Source organism: Blennius ocellaris (genome assembly GCF_963422515.1).
Source record: "Blennius ocellaris genome assembly, chromosome: 8".
Taxonomy (NCBI): domain Eukaryota; kingdom Metazoa; phylum Chordata; class Actinopteri; order Blenniiformes; family Blenniidae; genus Blennius; species Blennius ocellaris.
The window spans coordinates 5,387,676-5,406,376 of NC_137657.1; the positions used below are offsets into that span (position 1 = coordinate 5,387,676).

General features: G+C 43.8%; 1 protein-coding gene across 1 annotated transcript in view; it reads left to right on the top strand.

Moving 5' to 3' along the window:
* The window catches only part of rftn1b (raftlin, lipid raft linker 1b), a gene marked incomplete at its 3' end in the record, with an annotated part of 145,723 nt that extends 143,468 nt beyond the window's left edge, over nucleotides 1-2,255 (top strand). The window contains exons 9-10 of the mRNA XM_080501281.1: nucleotides 922-997; nucleotides 1,740-2,255. Of these exons, the coding sequence (XP_080357407.1) occupies nucleotides 922-997; nucleotides 1,740-2,255 (592 nt within the window). The remainder of the gene's footprint in view (nucleotides 1-921; nucleotides 998-1,739) is intronic.
* Nucleotides 2,256-18,701: the final 16,446 nt, after the last annotated feature.

The window sequence follows — 18,701 nt, forward strand, 5'->3', positions numbered from 1 at the left end:
CGACATAGAAGAAGAACCACAGGGCAAAGCTCTGAAAAAAAAAAAACACACACACACTCCTCTGAATGTGCTTTTTTAAATGAACTATAATTAGTTTTATTTAATATTTTACTTGTAGTTTTTCAAATCGTCGTTTTATACATTTGAGTACACCTACTGTTTATTTTACTGTGTAATCCTGTTGTTGTTCCCACCCGGCAGTCTGGATCGGGAGTTCTCTGGGTTTCAATCCCAGTTGGAATGTAAAGGGTGTTAAATATTTACAAATCCACGGGGCAATATTCTGTGATGATTCTCTTTAATAAAAATACACAAAACACTGTAATAACACCATAATTTGTGTTAATAGCAGTGATGGGGAACATTTTCAGATTCCAACTGATCTGTGAGATTAATCAGGGTGAGTTTGGAATATATGGGTTAAGATGAGATAAAATGATTTAAGATGACTTTAATGACTTGACTTGACAACTGGACAAGACGATATTTCGTAAAATGGGATAAGATAAGCCAAGATAAAAATGAGTTAACATGAGATGTAACGATCTGGGATTGTACAAGACGAGACGATGACTAAGGGGAGTTAGGATGAGGTGACTTAAGCGAAGATAAAATAATGACTCAAGAGGAGTTTAGTCAGGAGATGAGATGACATAAATGAGGCTGAGAAGAAAAGACGCCGGACAAAGCTGGATGAGATGAAACGAGATCAGTCGCGACGACTTGGGCTGAGATGGAAAACCACGAGTTTAAGATGAGTTGAGTTATTGAGTTCAGCCAAGATGAGGAAGGATTAAAAACACGGTTCTTTGTAAAAAATTGGACGGGAGTCTGACGGTCACCGGTTTCCTCAGTCGTCCGTATGTTCACTGGACATCGTCTGACATTTGTCGCCGTCTGCTTCTCCTCTTCCTCCTGCAGTGATGGAAGCCTGTCCACCAAGCAGATCGTTTTCCTGCAGAGACCCGTCTTGGGCCGAAAGCGAAGGGAGTCTAAGGTACGTGACCTCACATTCCTCCCTGCGTCTCTTGTCCGTTGACGGATCCTCTGCCGGCCGTCGGGTCGCCTGCTCTCCATAAGACCAACATCACCTCTGGCTGCCGCCGATCGATCCCACAGCTGTTCTCGTTTTAAGTAGACAAACACGCCACGCAAGCGGCGGCGGACAAATTAGCAGCGAGTCGTCTCTGTCTGAGGCATCGGGGGCTTTTCACTCGACAGACAGGCCTGTTGTTTGGGGAGCTGTGGCTGCTAATGCTCTCTGGGCGACCCTAAACAGTGGCGATGACCTCTGAAACCGACCTCGGCCGGCGCTGGAATGAATCCATGTTGACGCTCTCTGTGACCCGAATTTAAACTTGCCGTCACAACAACACATTTAATAGGCCCGAAGACTCTGGGAATTGCCTGCGTTAACAAGATTCCGCTGCCTGTTTCTTCGCCGTTTATCTGGGGTGTCTCGTTCCCCCGCGGTCACCCTGCAGAAGTTGTTCAACATAATTGAAGACGTATTGCATCAGATCTCAGCCTGTTTGTTTGGTCAGACCCGAAGGCCTCAAGGCCACCAGTAATTCCCGCTTCACGATGGCCTCAATTTCCCTCTCTGCGTCAATAAGACTCGTCAGACCCGGCGCTGCATTCGAACCGCGGTGATCCGTGTCTAATCAAGTTTAGGGCTAAAACCTGTACTTGGCAGGGTCACGATGCATTCCACTAACTCTCCATTGTAAATGTTGCAGAAATTAATCTTCAAACCTCGAGGCAAGTCCAACAAGAACTGCATCAAAGACGCGGCGAAGAACAAGAAAAAGAAGAGGGCGAAGGCGGAGAAGGAGGCGGAGGAGCCCAAGAATCAGGACGGCAGAGAGACGGCCGAGAAGGAGGAGGAGCGGTGCGGCGGTGAGAGGGTGAATGCAGCGGAGGCGACGGGCCAGAAAGAGAGCGAGGGGTCGCCTGAGGGGGACGCGAAGGTCGAGGACGACGGGATTGAAATCGGCATGGAGGCCGTCGTCAAGGAAGAAGAAGGGGAAAAGGTAGAAAAGGAGGCAGTGACGGAGGGGTCGGGAGAGAACGGCGAGCCGTTGGAGAACGGCGAGGTGGAGGAGGAGTCGACCGCGAACATCGAGAGGCCGAGCGAGACCAAAGAAACAAACGAGGGCGAGGGTGCGGAGGAAGTCCGGGCCGCGATGGAAAACGGCGTGGAGTCGGACGAGACGGAAGAACCGCCGGACGTGGAGGTCGCCGCCGCGGAGTAGCTCCGACGAGCGAGAGCCTGTTCCCTTCACCCTACCTCTCAAAAAAAAAACACCCATTTTAAAGAACTGGTTCACCATAACGTCTCTGATCCCAACCGACGGGGCGCCGCCGCCGCAGCGTCCGTTACAATCCACCATCGTTCATGGATGATTTCCTCACAACCGCCGCAGTGCAGCTGCTGCTGCAGCGTCGTCTGACTGCAGACATCGCTCCCACTCTGAAACCCACACATGCTGAATGTATATATATATATATATATTTATATATATATATATATATATTTATATGTATATCTGATCCCGGAGACGCAGGGTCGGGACAGTTGACGTGGAGCCACGAGCGTGAGACTCAAATGAGGATTAGCAGACAGATGAGACTGTCGCTGTAATCCAACAGGGTTCAGACTGAAGCGGATGTTCAAAGGCCCGGTCGCCACAGCAACCGAATCGGAAGGTTGAAGCAGTAAAATCAGTCAAATTAACTGGAAGTTTTTGAAATTGAGCTTTTCCTGTCCCCCAAATTATCTCGACGGAGGAACCAAACGTACTGTCGATTAACGGCTGAGCTGCAAAATGAGGTTTAAAAATCCTTTTGAATCTGAAATAATGCTATTCTGTTTGATATTTGGCTTTAAGTGTCTTTGAATAAATACTTTGCTTGGAAATATGCAAGAAAACACCAACAGATAAAATCATAGTGAAGGTTAGCCAAGGCCGTTGCTAGCACAGCTAACAATCGCTAAATAAATCAAATTCTTTTCATAACTGACAAAAGCTTTGAAGGTATCAGAAAACCTAAAAAAATGGAAAAAGCTACAGTTCTAAACAGTCGATCAAAAAACTAATTGGCTGATCGTCTTCAGAAAATGCTGTTTTCGCCTGTTTACACAACGATGGAGTCGCAGCGTTTTCAAAAAGCTGCACCCTGGGAGCCGTTTACCAAAACAGCTGTGTTTTCAGCTGTGTAAACACCCAAAGCGCAACCAAACCTTTGTGTTTTCACTTGAAGTGGTTGCCGTGAAAATGGACCCTAGATGTTAGCTTACTAACCAGCACGTGGCTACATCTGAAACTTCCACGATCTCGTGATCACAACTAACCCGTCTCTCACTTTTTATTGAAAAATATTGAAAATACAAGTTCCTCCAGAATTAATATTTTCAATGTAGTTGATCCAGTTTGTGGCACGTCAAACTATTTGTGTGACGTTAGCTTACCCATTAGCAACATTGGCGCCAGTTTAAACATCATACAGCTAGCATGATGCTATATGAGGGTTAGCAAATTTCAGAAAAGTGGATTCATTATTGGAAGAAAGTAATTCAGTGGCAATATTTGAACCTTGAGAAAAACTAGAACAGAACTAAAGCTGGAGTAGCATGGCAGGAAAGCTAAAGTGTGCTGGAGTGTTTTCCGCGCGCTACATGCGACTTGTTGACCAGATGGGTTCAATAAATCAGCGATTCACGTGTAAAGATATTTACTGTGAGTTCCTGGAGTGGCCGGGCCTCGACGGACGACGGGAGCGATTACACTGTCCTTTAACCGTGAACCGAGTCGGACGAGCTGAACAGCCTGACGTCTTACGAAAAGATTTGTAGCTTGAGGAGAACTTGCTCGAGATTTCTACCTGGATGTTACAGGAGCCGCCGCCTCCTTCTCGCGGTTCGGTTTCACTTTGGACCCGAGATCAGTCAGAGGTGACTGGAAAGGCGTTTGTTGCGACAGGCAATCCAAAGCAGGCTGAAGAGATAATTGTTTACGCCGAGCTCGGAGCCATCAAGTGCTTCAAAGAGAGCCGATAATCACTCTTCGGCGCGCGGAGCTCACCTTGCATACAGAATGTTCCATATTCAAAGCCGAGTCGGATAAGGACGTGTGACTGAGCCGAATGTTTTGCACCTTGAAGACAGAAGTCAAATTACCATGTTTGCCGGTTCGCGTTTACATATTTCGTTGAGTTTTTTTTTTGTTTTTTTTATTACATTCCAGTCAAAGGCTGAAAAACAAAAAGCACTGATGAAGGTTAAGCCCTGTGGTCCGGAGGAGCTGAGGAGTCCAGGCAAAGGTTGCAGCGAGAGAGTCGGACCATACGAGTCAAATTTAAGAAATGAATGGTCTCATTTAAAGCAACAGCCGCTTGTGTGCCCCCCCCCCCCCCCCCCCGGTGAGGTCCCCCCCCCCCCCCCCCCCTCACTCTTATCTCTTTAAGCTCCTCACCAGACGAGATCTGACAATAACCCAGTCCTGATGCATCACGGAGCGTTTTTCCATTTTCAATGGGGGGGTTGGCGTTCTCATCAGCTCGCTAATGGATTTATTGGGGGGGGGGGGGGGGGGGGGGTATTGACGGCAAAACACCGTCAACGTGCAGAACAAACGGTGATGTCATAGGAATGAATTGCACTGAGGAGGAAAAGTTTGTGTTAAAAAAGGTTGATTTTGCAACGGAAAAAAATGTATTTCATGAATAAAGTCTTAATTACCGAATCGGTCAGAATATAAGACGACCCAAGGAAAATCATATTTAGAAATATGTCTTAAAATAAAGACATAAAAAAAAAAAACCTGGAATAAACCCACTGTTGTTTTGTCGATCTGCTAAAATTGAAACCATAGATGACACCGTATAAGAGTTTGTTTTTTTTCTTACATTATTCCTTTCATTTACCACAGGAAGCTGTCAAACACTTCAAAATAAGACTGCAAGACAAAAATCCTTGAAAAATATCAGAAGAATTCAGAATAAAATGCAACCCGATCATCCGGAGTAACAAAGAAAATCTTATATATTAAAAAAAAAAAAGTTGTTGTGGTGGGCCAGATGAAGGAAGTACACTGAAAAGACATTTTAAACCTGAAGTCCTGTGTTGCTACAAAAACTGATTATTAAATCCCCCATTTGAGCTCCCATTTTCAAAGTCGTCTTCTATTCTGAGCAATACGGTAAAACCAACCATTCAGCTCACGAGAAACAGAAACTACCTGCCGTCCTGCTTTGTCACTGACTTTAATGTCTCTTTGGTTTTTGTTTGTCGATGATGTTTGTTGGTGAAACGCGGCTCCGTTGTGGAGGTCGTGCTGAATAAGTGCTTCTCCCTTCAGGGGAATCGATCCTCTGCCGCCGAGATTCTCTTTTATTTTCGATGTTACACAGCAAATGTTATTTTTTGTTTTTTTGTGTAGAGTTGGAAAAAAAAAAAAAACTGTGACCAGTTTAGCCTTATTACTATACTGTAAATGGCCGTCCATCCGCTATAGAAGCGTCTTTTAGAGGCACCATGGTGATTTTTGAAGTGTTCTATGTTGGTTCTAGTGCAACAGGAGACGTTTTGCTGCCGTCAGTGTTGGTATTTCTGAAGATGTCGTTTCCTGTTTAATTACTGGAATTGAGAGCGAGGTGTCCGTCTAAATGAAATGTTTGGGATTTATTTGTTGCTCTGAATCTCTTTTGAACGTTTTTTGTCGTTGTTTTTCCGATTGTGAATGTTCTGTTTGTTTGTTTTGGGGGGGTGTTGTTGGGTTTGTGTCGCCTCTGCTGTTTCTGGGCTGAACCATGTGCTCCTTGTCCTCTCGCCCTCCACCGTGACGGAAACCCACAACGCAGGGCAAAAGGTCGCCGCTAATGGCGGACGAGGCCAAAGGTCACGCTGGAGCCCCGGATGGATTTTTCCACAGCTGGACGCAGGATCTCCAGACAAACAACCACATTATCTGTATTTCTTTTACTTTTAACCTTCTACTCTCACTCCAGACTCGCAGTTTGTGTCAAAATATGACAAATTGCAAAAAGCGACACTGAACCGCGGCTCCTGGCAGCCGACGGAGCCTCCCTGTTGAATTTCCCGTCTCATTTCATCAGATTGAATTGATTTTCTTTTTTTAATCTCCCCCGTGTGGAGAAAAACATTTTGACTGTCATCTTTACGTTTTATGAATATCAGTTGATTTCTGTGTGTGTTTTTAATCTAAACTGTGACATGTATTTCCCTCCGGCATCCTGTGACAATAGATCAGTTCCACTTTCAGCCGCAGGCAGACTTTTGGAAAGTAACTTAAACAAAGAGGTGATTTTTACTGACTTAAAAAAAAAAAAAAAATCAATCAATCAAGTTTGACATCAACAAACGTGGGATGATTGTAACGTTAAAAAAAAAGTTTGTTGGGTTTTTTTTAAAGCTGATGCGGCCCCGTGTCCAGCATCCTTGGCTCTCTGAAGTCTCCGGCTCATTTTGATTTACCGTATTACCCAGACTATCCACACTGGTCCTTTACTTTTCCCCAGCAGTTTAACAGAGAGAATGGTTCGACATACTATATTTGCTGGACTTTAAATCACACTTGTGTTGGTTGTTTGGCTGCTCACGCGCCTCACGTTAATAATTGACTGAACTATATCATAATATACCGCCTGAGACCACTAGATGTCTCTGTGTGGCAACGGAAAGACGCTACAGTACCACAGCAAAACCTCCGTAACGACTATTAGAGTGACAGAGCAAGAAAAACATTGTAAAAGAATTTCAGCTTCATCAAATGTCCAACAGAAAACAGAACGAGAGCAGCAGAAAGCTTTTCTCAAACGACGCGTTTTCACTTGAAACATTGCCGTGGAAACCTCAGCCTGGAGCAGGATCATCGACGACGTCCAGATAATACGGTACATTTAATGTACGCGCTGTATTCAAATTACTAATCACTCCTTATTGTGGCATCTGCTTCACAGCATCGGCTTTGTATACGCAAGTGTAGTTGGAAAAAGAGTTTAAATCATTGGAATCACAGGAAGTCAACTCTCAGCGGCCAAACTATAGACATTTATTGGATTTTTAGTCGTTTTGAATTTTTCATGATGACTGCCTCCTCCATTATCATATTTATATATATTATATATATTAAATTGAACGCAGAAAATGCCTCCTGTAATGTTGCATTCCTGGATTCTCTTTGAGACACAAAGTGTTATATTTAGTTTTTTTACATTTGTGAATCTAAAGTCTCCACATGATCCCAGTAGCAGGACCCCCGCCCCCCCAGACCCCACACCCCCGCCCCCCCCAGACCTCCCAGACCCCCTCCCCCCCAGACCCCACGTTGGGAGCCGCTGCTTTTTCACGCCATGAAAACAAAACCCGTGGGCGAGAGAAAAAGTGATTCCAAATCCAACAATTCATCAGCTAAATGACGCTGAACCACGTTTAACTCAGCCACGCGTGGAAAAGAGCAAAAAAAAAAAAAAAAAACCTTTGAGTAATATCTGGCGTAAATATACATTTGCAGCCCTCGTTGATGTAAAAAATAATCAAGTAATATACAATTTTCTGTCTTGTATCAGCATATTTGTCTCTGAGCCTCGATTGCGATCGTTCTTGCTGTTTTAAAAGAAAAAAAAAGCGTAATGGTTCATTTCCTGTGTGCTACAATGATGTGAAACGGGCAGAAATGACAGAACATGATACAATAGGATGCTTTTATTATTATTATTTCCTTGTGTTGTCACTTTAGCTTGCTCACCGCCTCTGGAAAATGTATTCTTAGATGATTATTCTTTTGCTTTTTATTTTTTAATTATTTTTTTTTGCCTCTGATGTGAGTTTCTTTTTTTAATTCCCATCTTTGAATGTTGAGTATCTTTGATCCTGTGCTGTTGTCACTCGCAATCGCGCTATCGAGGAAGAAAAGGTATTCTTTATCTTTGCTATCCCGAGTATGTCCACGTTCCTATTGTTCATGACATCTGTACAATTTGTATATTATAAAAAATGATTTATATTTAATGTGTACACGCGTCCTGGATTCTTTTCTGTCAAAGGGAATGCACTTCCTGTTTGCTGCGGGTGATCAAGTAAAAGGTTTTTTTTTCCCCACTGATAACCTTTACGTTTAGATTTAGAAAGTACAGAAAGACTCGCATGAATATTTGTGTTGTTAAAGTGAGTTTCCACCGCTTAGTGAGGCAACACCATGAGGAAATAACATGCATTGTGCAAACAAATCAAATACATAAAAGAAAAATGGCTAAAAAAGTACAAATAATAAAAAAAGGTTAACATTTCTAATATAAATGAAACATTTCTAATAATAAAAAATATTAACCTCCGCAGCTATAAAAGGCTAAAATATTTAAAATGGCTAAAGCTGAAATATCTGTTTGAATTCTTTTCATGTGTAACGAGCTACACTAAATGTAAAGTAGTAACTCACTACTCTATTACTAATCTATTATAGTAATCAGTTAATAACACATTAAAAAAGCAGCAAATCATCTTTAATTCCTCTTTATGCTTTGTAGGAGCACACTTGTTATATTATACCTGTTTTTTGTTGGTTTTTTTATCCTGAATTTCAGTCTAAAAGTCCCTCTAGTGGCTCGACTGAGAACAGACAGTTTCTGTGTGTCTGTACCTTTAAATGCCGGTCGGGCTTGCGAGGAGAAAATATGGTGCCCGCTTGTCGTTGCAGAGGTCAGAGTTCATCCACCTGAGGGAGGGTCAACGTGATTATCCACTACCAGAGGGAGTGGTTAATTCCCCCTGTGATGTCATGAAGGGAAAATCTCTGATTGGCCTGTGTTGTTAGAAAGTGGAGGAAGCAAGTGAAGAAGATGACTTCACTTCACTTCATGCAGCCCAGAAAACCATTGGAAAGTGTATTTTGCATACTACGGGATCTTTACCATGAATTTTGCTTCGTGCCTCTGCACCACGTTCATTTTCCTTTATGGAACAGGTCAAATCCAGAGATTTTATACAATTACACCAAGTGGAAACATAACATTCTTCTGTTTCTGATCAAACTACACTGAACCCTGAGAGCTTGTGGCTTTTGCACAATGCAATAAGAGGCACAACGCTTGAGTGTTTTCCGACAGAGAGACGTTCACGGAACACAGTAATGGGCTTGGGAGCTGATTTGTGTGCGTCGGCGTTTCCTCCGGCCCCCAAACTCAATCAAACACACTGGCTGCCCCTCGTCTCGTCCTCCGGCTGCACAGCTCCAACAAGTGTATTCTCTGCACAGGGCCGGTCCCCAGCTGCCCTCGCATGAATACAGAGAGATGGAATTGACAACTTCAGATGCTGAACACAGTGGAAAATGTAAAGTGCAGCCGGGAGACGAGACTTATTCACCCCAGTTTGTGTTTCCTCTCCGGGAAAAGCCTCATTTCTTTTCTAATCTGCTCCATCTGGTTAGAACCTTCATTACCCCCCGAATAGATCACTGCGCTCGTTATTACGCTGACAATATTGCCTTTTTCTCCCCCCCCCCCCCCAACACGGAGACGAAACCCAAACCGTCTCACGCGTCAATATTTCACATAGAGTGACTATATTACTTCACAAGAGTAACGGGCCTCTGCCACTGGACGTAACGACCCTTCAGGAACTGAACTATATTTACAGTTGAGTCAACACAGCCGGTGTGATCTATAAGTCATGAGCCGGGAGCCCCCGGGGAGGGGGGGGGGGGGGGGGGGGGGTCATTAAGGAGAACCACAAACACCAAATCCATTTTGTTCACTGCAGGAGGTGCTAATGGTGGTGGGGGCCCCGGGGCCCTCCGGAGGGCCGGCGGAGGGCCAGCGGTATTGAACGTGTTGCCAGGGAGCCGCACGGTGCGACGCTTCGCTGACGTTTTGAAATTGTTGTTTTTGCACGAGTGAGGGACAGGATGGAGCACCAGAGGTCGATCTGGTGCAGACGGAGGCCTCTGTGCTTGGAGGGGTGGAGGGGGGGAGGGGGGGCTGTGGGGGGTTTTCAGTGGTAAAGTGATTGATTGAGAGTTCATTGGGCTCGTATAGCGAGTCTTAAATGTTTATATCTGCTGCATTCGACCATAAAAGTCTGTGTTACCGGTGAGGTGCAGGTTTGAGCGCGACTTTATGCAGCACTGCCATCTTGTGGCGGACTGGGGCATTGCGTGCAGAGAGCTCAGAATCAAGTGTTGTTGCCGTTATGCCGAATGGAATTGAAGAAGACTTCTCCTGCTTAAAAAGAGAGGAGTTAAGAAGATGATTGTGATTATCAATGATATATTATGGTATTTATCACTAGCGTGTGCAGATCAACTGTTTACGGTGCAGAGGACCTGAGCAGAGTTTCAAAAACGTTCAAAGAGTTCGAAAAGAATGAAACACAACGAAGGATCCCTGTTTTCAGTAGAAAACGTCGTGGCTTTAGTCTCACTGAGACGGGGAGATCTTTGTGCTGTTTCTATAAAGGTTGAACTTTTCATGGATGTATTTTTTTTCACTTGATGAAATCGTTCAGAAAATCTGCTTCGGCCTTTTAATCATGATCATTATGTTGGAGAAATTTGACCTTTGGAACACAGCTTTGAAATTGTCAAAACAAAAATAAAATGGATGGATGAATGGATGATGGATGGACAGCTGGATGGATGGACAGGGGGATGGATGGATGTTATATGAAAGGATGATGGATGAATGAATGACGGATGGATGAGTGGTTGGATGGATGGATGGACCAGACGGACGGACCAACGGACGGACGGACAGACATGTGGATAGATGGATGGATGGATGGATAGATGGATGGATGGATGGATGGATGGATGGATGAGAAGCAGTCTGTTCTTCTTCACTCCGACTGTTTAACCTTGTGTTTCTCATCCACTGAGTCTGTAGCAACTCATTTGTAGTTTCCTCAATCACAACCTGACACAGGTTACATAACAATGTTCAGGAGAGCATTAACACACACACACACACACACTCATTTGCCGACAGTCTATTCACGATATCACTGTAACCAGACTGATCTCTGAGCGCTTGTCTCTCAGGCCAGAGGAGAACAAGGGAAACCAACAATCACAGCTCAGCGCATCTCAATCAAAACACCTCCAAAGCACAAAATGCTTTAAAACACTTGATTTCATATGTGGCAACACCTTGGAGGACGACGTCCACAATGTCTGGTGGTTTAACTGATAATATCAACGTCAGGAAATCCTACCAACCTGCTTCTTCGGTTTATCCCACATGTTGTTTTTACATTTTCTTTTAGAAAGTCGGCGCTTGATTTTTCATTGCTTGATGTGACATCGTCCTTTCAACAGAGACTTCTCCATTAAACTGTTTCTGCACATCTTCAGTAAGTTACACTCAGTGTCTGCTTTGACTGTGGGCAGGTCACATAGACGTGACCTGGATACGTCTGTGATTTGATCTATTTGATTCAGAATCGGGTGAAACGACACCAAAGCAGGAGACGATTTTCACTGAATTAACAAAGATCGTGTTTGAATTTGTTTTGTGTTGGTATTTTGTGCATGTGTACGTGCAGATTGAACATAATCCACTGTTCTATTTCCATTGTCCTCAACTAAGAGGTAAGAGTTTGATATATTTCTTAAAATAATAACCGCAGGTTGAAGTGAACAATGAAAAACTTCAATGTATTAAATGTGTTTGACATCCTGTCACATTAAAAATCCAGGTTTTTGCCTGTTAATCCTCTCAAAGGGACGTTTCCTCTGAAGCCTGTCGACCAGGTCACCTTCGCTTTGACACTCCAAATATTCGACTTTAAATCTGGACCAAAAAAAGGTTAAAAGACGGATTTCATGATGTGTCGGTGAGAAAACAGCTAGCGGTGAACTCTGCACCGGAACCCTGGGAGGGGGAAAAAACGATTCAGGAATTTTTCTCTACATTCAAAACAACGTTAGGATCTGAAGCAGAAGTTTTTTTTTTTTTTTTATATTTATTATTCGTATTAATCCAGTTGCAGCAGAGTCACTCTGTCGGCTCGTACATCCTATAGAACCACCTTCAATTCCCACGTGGGGAAGAACGAAGCGGCAGAGACGAGGAAACCTTCCTGTTCAGCAGGAAGAAACAACCTGAGGGGTGAAGGAACATCTGGCTGCTCCGGACGAGGTTCTGAGGAGGGAACGGATTCTACACCTCCTCCATGTGGAGCAGGAAACACCGAGCAGGAACTGTCAGCTCCGCAGTCCAGCAGGAAGTTTTCCATATCAAAGTATCGCAACAGCATTTTTAAAAAGGTCAAAACCCAGAGAAGAGCTATTTAAAGCAGTCGTGACAAAACATGTTAATTATGTGACATGAAGGACAAAAATGTCTCCTATGCATTGATGAAGTGTCATCATAACGTTTAAGATATATTCTATTACAGTTCTTTGTTTTTGGAGCATATTCTAGAAATTCCTTCTCTTTGTTTTCATGGATTTTTCCTGCTTCAGTCGTTTCGCCTGTCGGAGGTCTGCGACCACCAAAACAGACGCTTTGCTCACCTTCCACTGAAATCTCATTTAAAACACAAATGATGCTGACGCAGCTTCTCTAGTTTCATATCTAGTTTTGATATTTGTACAAAAACTGTATCTTACGTTGCATTCCAGAAGTTTCAATTAGAATTCCGGACGGTGAACATTTCACTACATTTTCAGTTGTTTTTGTACTAAATTTTACGCGTCACTTTTCTTTTTCAGCTTTTTCTGTAGACAATTTTGGCCTTTTTTTTTTTTTTTAAGTAATTTTGTGTGCCATTTTTTATGCTTTAAAATTTTTTTATTGAGAAATCCTAGCATTTTTAGGGTTTTATTCCAAAAAGCTGTTTTGGCTGTTTTTATCCCCATTTCTCGTGGTTTTATCTATTTTTCCAAATTATAGCCATTTTAGTTGTGCCTTTCTAAAAAGTGTGTACTGTCGGCTGTAAGGATGTGGTCTGGAGCGTGAATTAAGCTTTATGGCGTCGTGTCGGTGTTCAGCATCGGCAAGTAGCTAAAGGTTAGAGTACTTGTACTTGTAAAGAAGTGGGATCCCTGCATTCTGAAATGTTTCAGCATTGAAATTGAAGCTCTACGTTTGTTTACATGAAAATAACTTGGTGTACTGCAGCTTTAAGTACAAATATATATAAGTGATTCAATTCAACGTACTTCATTTGTCCTATGATTGCTCTTGACGTTCACCAAGTCCGTCACCGTAACCGAACCAACCCGTCGCATCGCCGAGTGTCAAAGACCCGAATCACTTTTTCCTCAACTTGTGAAATAGTGTGAAGGTGATTACCTCGGTGTTTGATAACGTCCGCCAGCACGGCGAGTTGGCGGATTAACGACTCACCCATTAATTAGCACAATTACCTCTGTGTGCGCCAATCGGTGTCTTATCAACCTCCGTCAGGCCTTAAACTGTAAATTAATTAATACCCTCTCTCTCGTCATTTCTTAATTACCTCGGTTCCTGGGAGGAATTCTGGGAAACGGCTGTGTCAGCGGCTCGCGCTGAGTGAGGAACTTACCGCGAGCCGATTGGCCGGTTGGCCGGGACGTGAAGACCTGCTGCTCTGGTGCTGACGGTCGACCAACCAAGACGCTCTCCAGAGCTCCTGGATCTCTCTGCTCTCCATGAACCGACGCTCCAGTGAATAACTGACACATTTCAGTAAATCAACAGTAAATAACCATCTTTCAAAGTAGAGAAATGAAAATGGTTGCACGGCAGAATTACACAAGAAGCAGTGATTTAAACAATTTGTCGTCTTGGGGTTGGAAGAGTCGAGGTCGGAGGAACGTCTCGTCTGCAAACCAAACACAGTGAACGTTACATAAGTGGACTGTGCAAAGAAACTAAATACAAATACCTCCAAATACAAAAGACGTAACACACCTACGAAAGCTAGAAAACATACAAAAGACACACAATATATAGAAAAGATGCAACACAAATACAGAATTTGCAACAAAATGTACAAAAGATGCAACAGAAAAATACAAAAGATAAAAACAAATACATAAGATGTAAGAGTTTTAGCGCAACTTTAAAAGCGAGATCAGAAATACTGAAACCCCTGAATCCAAATATTGAAGTCACAACACATGCAAAATAGTTGTCGAATAAATACAAAACTTATTACGCAAATGCAAAACACACATAAAAGCTACAACACAAACAGAAAATCCAAACAAAATGAAGGAGCTGCAGCAGAACTTTCCAGTGTTAAAATTAGTGGCGGATGAATTTTCACCAAACGCTTCCTGATGTTTTTCCTCCTGATTTACTTCAAGAACCAAAACTTTTCCACCCAGAGGAGAAACTGGATCCGGCGGCCATGTTGGCGAGGACGAGAAGTGTCACGGTGTCACACGATGAGACACCACCGCTCAGCTTCAGCAGCTGCTTCCTTTTCTTCACTTTCATTCAAACTCCTGTGAGATTCTGGGATGAAAAAAAGTGTCAAACCAGAAGCGAGCGACACCTTGTTGGAGGAACATCTGCGGTTTATCATCGACTTTCTGCAAATTGGGGAAGATTAGTGTTGGATTACGGAAGAATTTAGTAAAAAATTCAGACGAATTCACAGTTTCCTTGCAGTGAATTGCATGAAATCTTCAGAGTTGATTTGTCATCATGATTTAGAGACGTTACGTAATACCTATCTACACTCTGGCAGTGTACACCAGTAAACATTCTAACAGAAGCTCTGTGAAGACTTATCGTTATACCTGGACCCCCCCATTCCAGTCTCACCTGCACTTTGCCTGTTAGGTGATCTCACAGAAATTAAAGGAGAGAAAAATGAATCCTTCACACTCCTGGTCTCCTGAAGCGTCGCAAAGAAGGCAATCCTCATGAACTGGAAGTCCAAAAGTAATGTGAATATAAAGATATTTAAAAACTTACTCCTAGACCACATCACACTGGAGAGAATTTCTGCTGGTAGGAAAAATAATTTGGCACAATTTGAGTTGACATGGTCCCTAATAATTAAATACACCGTGTCGCCCTGTGGGGGGGGGGGGGGGGGGGTTCCACCTTGGGGCTCTTGGGCCATCTGTGGTTGGCGGCCTTGCGGTCTGGGGGGGTGCTGGCATCTATCCTGGGGAGTGGCGGCCTGGCCTGGGGGGTGCCGGGGAGGTTGTGTGTGTGTGTGTGTGTGTGTGTGGGGGGGGGTCAGCTCTGGGTTGGGGGTGGTTCTTCTGGGGTGGGGTGGGGGTGCTGGGCGTTGGGCCCCAGCCGGGCTGCCTGGTATGGTCGTATTTAAAAATGTCTTTTTTTAATTTTAAAAAAAATCAATCCAATTTTTGTTTTTTAAACGCAGTTGAAAACACTAAATACTACATCTGTCAGTCATTAATTTGCTAATTTTATCCAGACCATGAATTGTATATAATTATATTATAAGTCCAATACTCAGAAGCAAAACATCAACAGTTAAGATTTAACAAGTTACTAAAGAAACTCACAAGCAAGTGTCAGTAAAACTTTTTCAGGCTTCAGAAAAACATTCAAACTCCTCAAATAAATGACTGATATAGAACCAAACCTGAACAAACGTGATGTGAGGCACCAGTTCTACCCACGACACGTCGCTTAGAGCCGCTCAGCAGCTCTGGAGGAATTCAACTATGAGCAGGTTTTAAAAAATAAAACACCAGAAAAGGAAACCACACTCATGTGAACAGACGAGTTCACAGACATCGGTATGGACCAATGACCAAGTTGGATTGCTGTTCCAGGTGACTGCCAGCTATAAAACTAGCAGGTTCCAGCAGACTCTGGTCTGGGAGTCATGACACTCTGGAAGCCACCATTGTTTTAGTGTCCATCTACTGACACACGTGCAGAAGAACTAGTTCCTATGGCCGTGGTCAGAATGGCCACTGTAACTTTCTCAACTGTTTTAACTCAGCAGTCAAAACCTTTCTTATGCAGCTGCAGCAGGAGATGAGCAGCCAAGATGTGATTCATCAGAAAAGGTATGTATTCTGTCTACACGAGTATCTGTCATTGATGCAACGGCTCTTCACACTGCATTTCTGCAAAATAACATGTTTCTATAGCGATAAAGAAGTTGTTGAGGGGTGGATTGATTCAAACGGTGCACTAGTGGAGGCCCAGGTCTGAAATGCACTAAACAACCTTCACACACCAGAGAGGACATTTATGTCATGAGAACTGTTTTTATTCTCAAAACATCTTTTGTCACAATTTATATAATTAAATATTATAGTGGCTGTCCAGCCTCTTCTTCATGACAGGGGGGAGGTCAGTCTCTGTGTCTGGCTCTTCTCTCTTCCTCTTCCTCACTTTTAGCTGAGTGCTGCTCTCTGCTGAAAAACAGAATGTTTGAGATGAAACAATGATGGTGAAACATCTCACCTCACACGGCAGAGTTAAAGCACTAAAGTGAAATAATTCTCATCCAACTGATCACATGTTGCTCGACATCGGTGGACTTACCAGACATGCTCTTCCTCGTGGTTTCACCAGAACAGAGTCTCCTAATTCTCCTGGGTGGAGGCCGGCACTCTGACGTGTTGCTGAGGTTGACGCCATAACGTTGTTGTGCAGAGCTTTCATAAACACAACAACAACAAACAATTAGATTCTCAAAATATCATGCATTGAAGAATCGCCAAAGGGAAGTTGTCAAAGTTTAAAATACCCAGGGTCGTCCTCACTGTCCCGTTGTCTCTTCCGTCCAGCCCGGTGGTCTTGTGTGGACGGACAGTCTCTGGTGGGTGGCTCAGAGCTGCTGTGGTCCGAAGGAGCAACTTGTTGTCCAATCACTGGCCAATTCGGACAAACCTTCATCAGGTCGATGGACCGCTGTAGACTGGAGGACAGGAAATCATTGAGTTTAACAACTTTGTCTGTGTGCCGGCTGATGAAGCACCAAACATCTGAGAGCCTCTTACTAGTTGTTGTAGCGGCTGTCCAGGTGACCGAGCGTCAAGAATGGATGCTGGAGGACACCTAAGGCTGTTATTCGCTGGTGAGGGTCGGGGTTCAGCATCTGCCTGATTAGATCCACAAAGAACGCTCGGTCACGCGCCTCAGCTGGGAGGTCTTCCAGCGGAGTTCCTTCAGGAATCTTGTGGGTACAGAAGAAAACAAAAAGGAGTCAGAAAAACACATAAACATGTATGTTCAAATCATCAAAGGTGTTTTCCAGGAGAATTTACTCACCTTCAAAAGGTCTGTCAGACATTTGATCGGACTCTGCCGGTATCTCTTCTTGATTGACTGAAGAGAGGAAAGATTTCATTCAGTCACATGGAGGTGATGGTCGTTCCAAGAAAAGAAACAACAATCTACTTTGATCCAACATTGTTTAAACTGAAACCATGAATCATACCTTCAGGGACCAAGGCTGTTTAAGCGACGGTAATCTCTCGAAGAATTTCGTGGTGCGACATCCCGAGTCCATCACATGGTCAGGGACGTTTCCAACAAGTGAAACGATGTTTCTCACCTGTGGGCGAAGCACAACGTTGCATTACACATTCAAAGAAACCAACAGAAGTTGTGATTCCATTAAAAGTTATCCTTAAGCACTGCAAATCAGTGACCGTACACTGCAACTCTGAGTCAAAGGAGATAAAATGATCTATCAGTATTCAATGTAATACTTACAATTTCAGCTTCACGTTTCCCAGCCATCAGGACATCCCCTATCAGCATTTCTACCGCCACGCAGCCCAATGACCAGATGTCGATGGCGTGAGAAAAGGGGGCTCCCAGCAGCATTTCCGGAGCTCTGAGGAGGAAACAAACACACTTTATTCACGATGGCTCGGTCACACATGAGCTTGACTAACAAACTGAGATGTCAGCGTTCAGTGCAACACAGTTGTTCACATCCACAGAACAGAATTTGGGTAATTACGTGTATGGACGAGTTCCCATCACTTGACCGATCCTGTTCTCTGGGTCATTAAAAGCCATGCCGAAATCGATGAGCTTGGCTCTCCATGGTTCCTCCACATGGTTGGCGAGCATGATGTTTTCAGGTTTGATGTCGGAATGAATCACGTTGATGTATTGGAGGAAACAAAGAGCTTCGGCCATCTGAGACAAAGCAGAGAACACTAAAAATCAAACAACTGAAGAGACAGTGAAACAAACTGTGTCATGATGTTCCAGCTTGAATTTGAGTAAAGCAACACGTTGAAAGAGAAACAGCGCAGCACACAAACAAGAAGACAAGAAAGTCAAACCTGTTGCATGATTGGCCGAATCTCCATCAGGCTGAGACGCATGTCCTTGACGTGAGCCTCCATGTAATTAAAGATGTCCATGTCCAGCGTCTCGAATTCCAGGCAGAAAGCGTTATTGGACATGAAGGAGCCAGAATATTCAACAATGTTGAAATTCCGGGAGCCCAAAGAAGTCAACATGTCCAGGAACTTGGCCTGGAATCACAGCAGATCATAGAAAAGCTCCCGTTATACACAGTGTTTTTGAATTGTTGCTATACAAGTGAAATGTGAGTGACTGTTCTTGTACGGCACCTCGTCCTTCGAGTCAGCGATGGACTTCTCATCTTCGATGATCTTCAATGCTACCAAGTCGTTGGTTTGACTCTTGGTGCAAAGGGCGACCTTCCCGAAGCTCCCACTGCCCAAGATCTTTTTGACCTGGTAGTCACCAGTGGGCGAGGAAATGGTGTC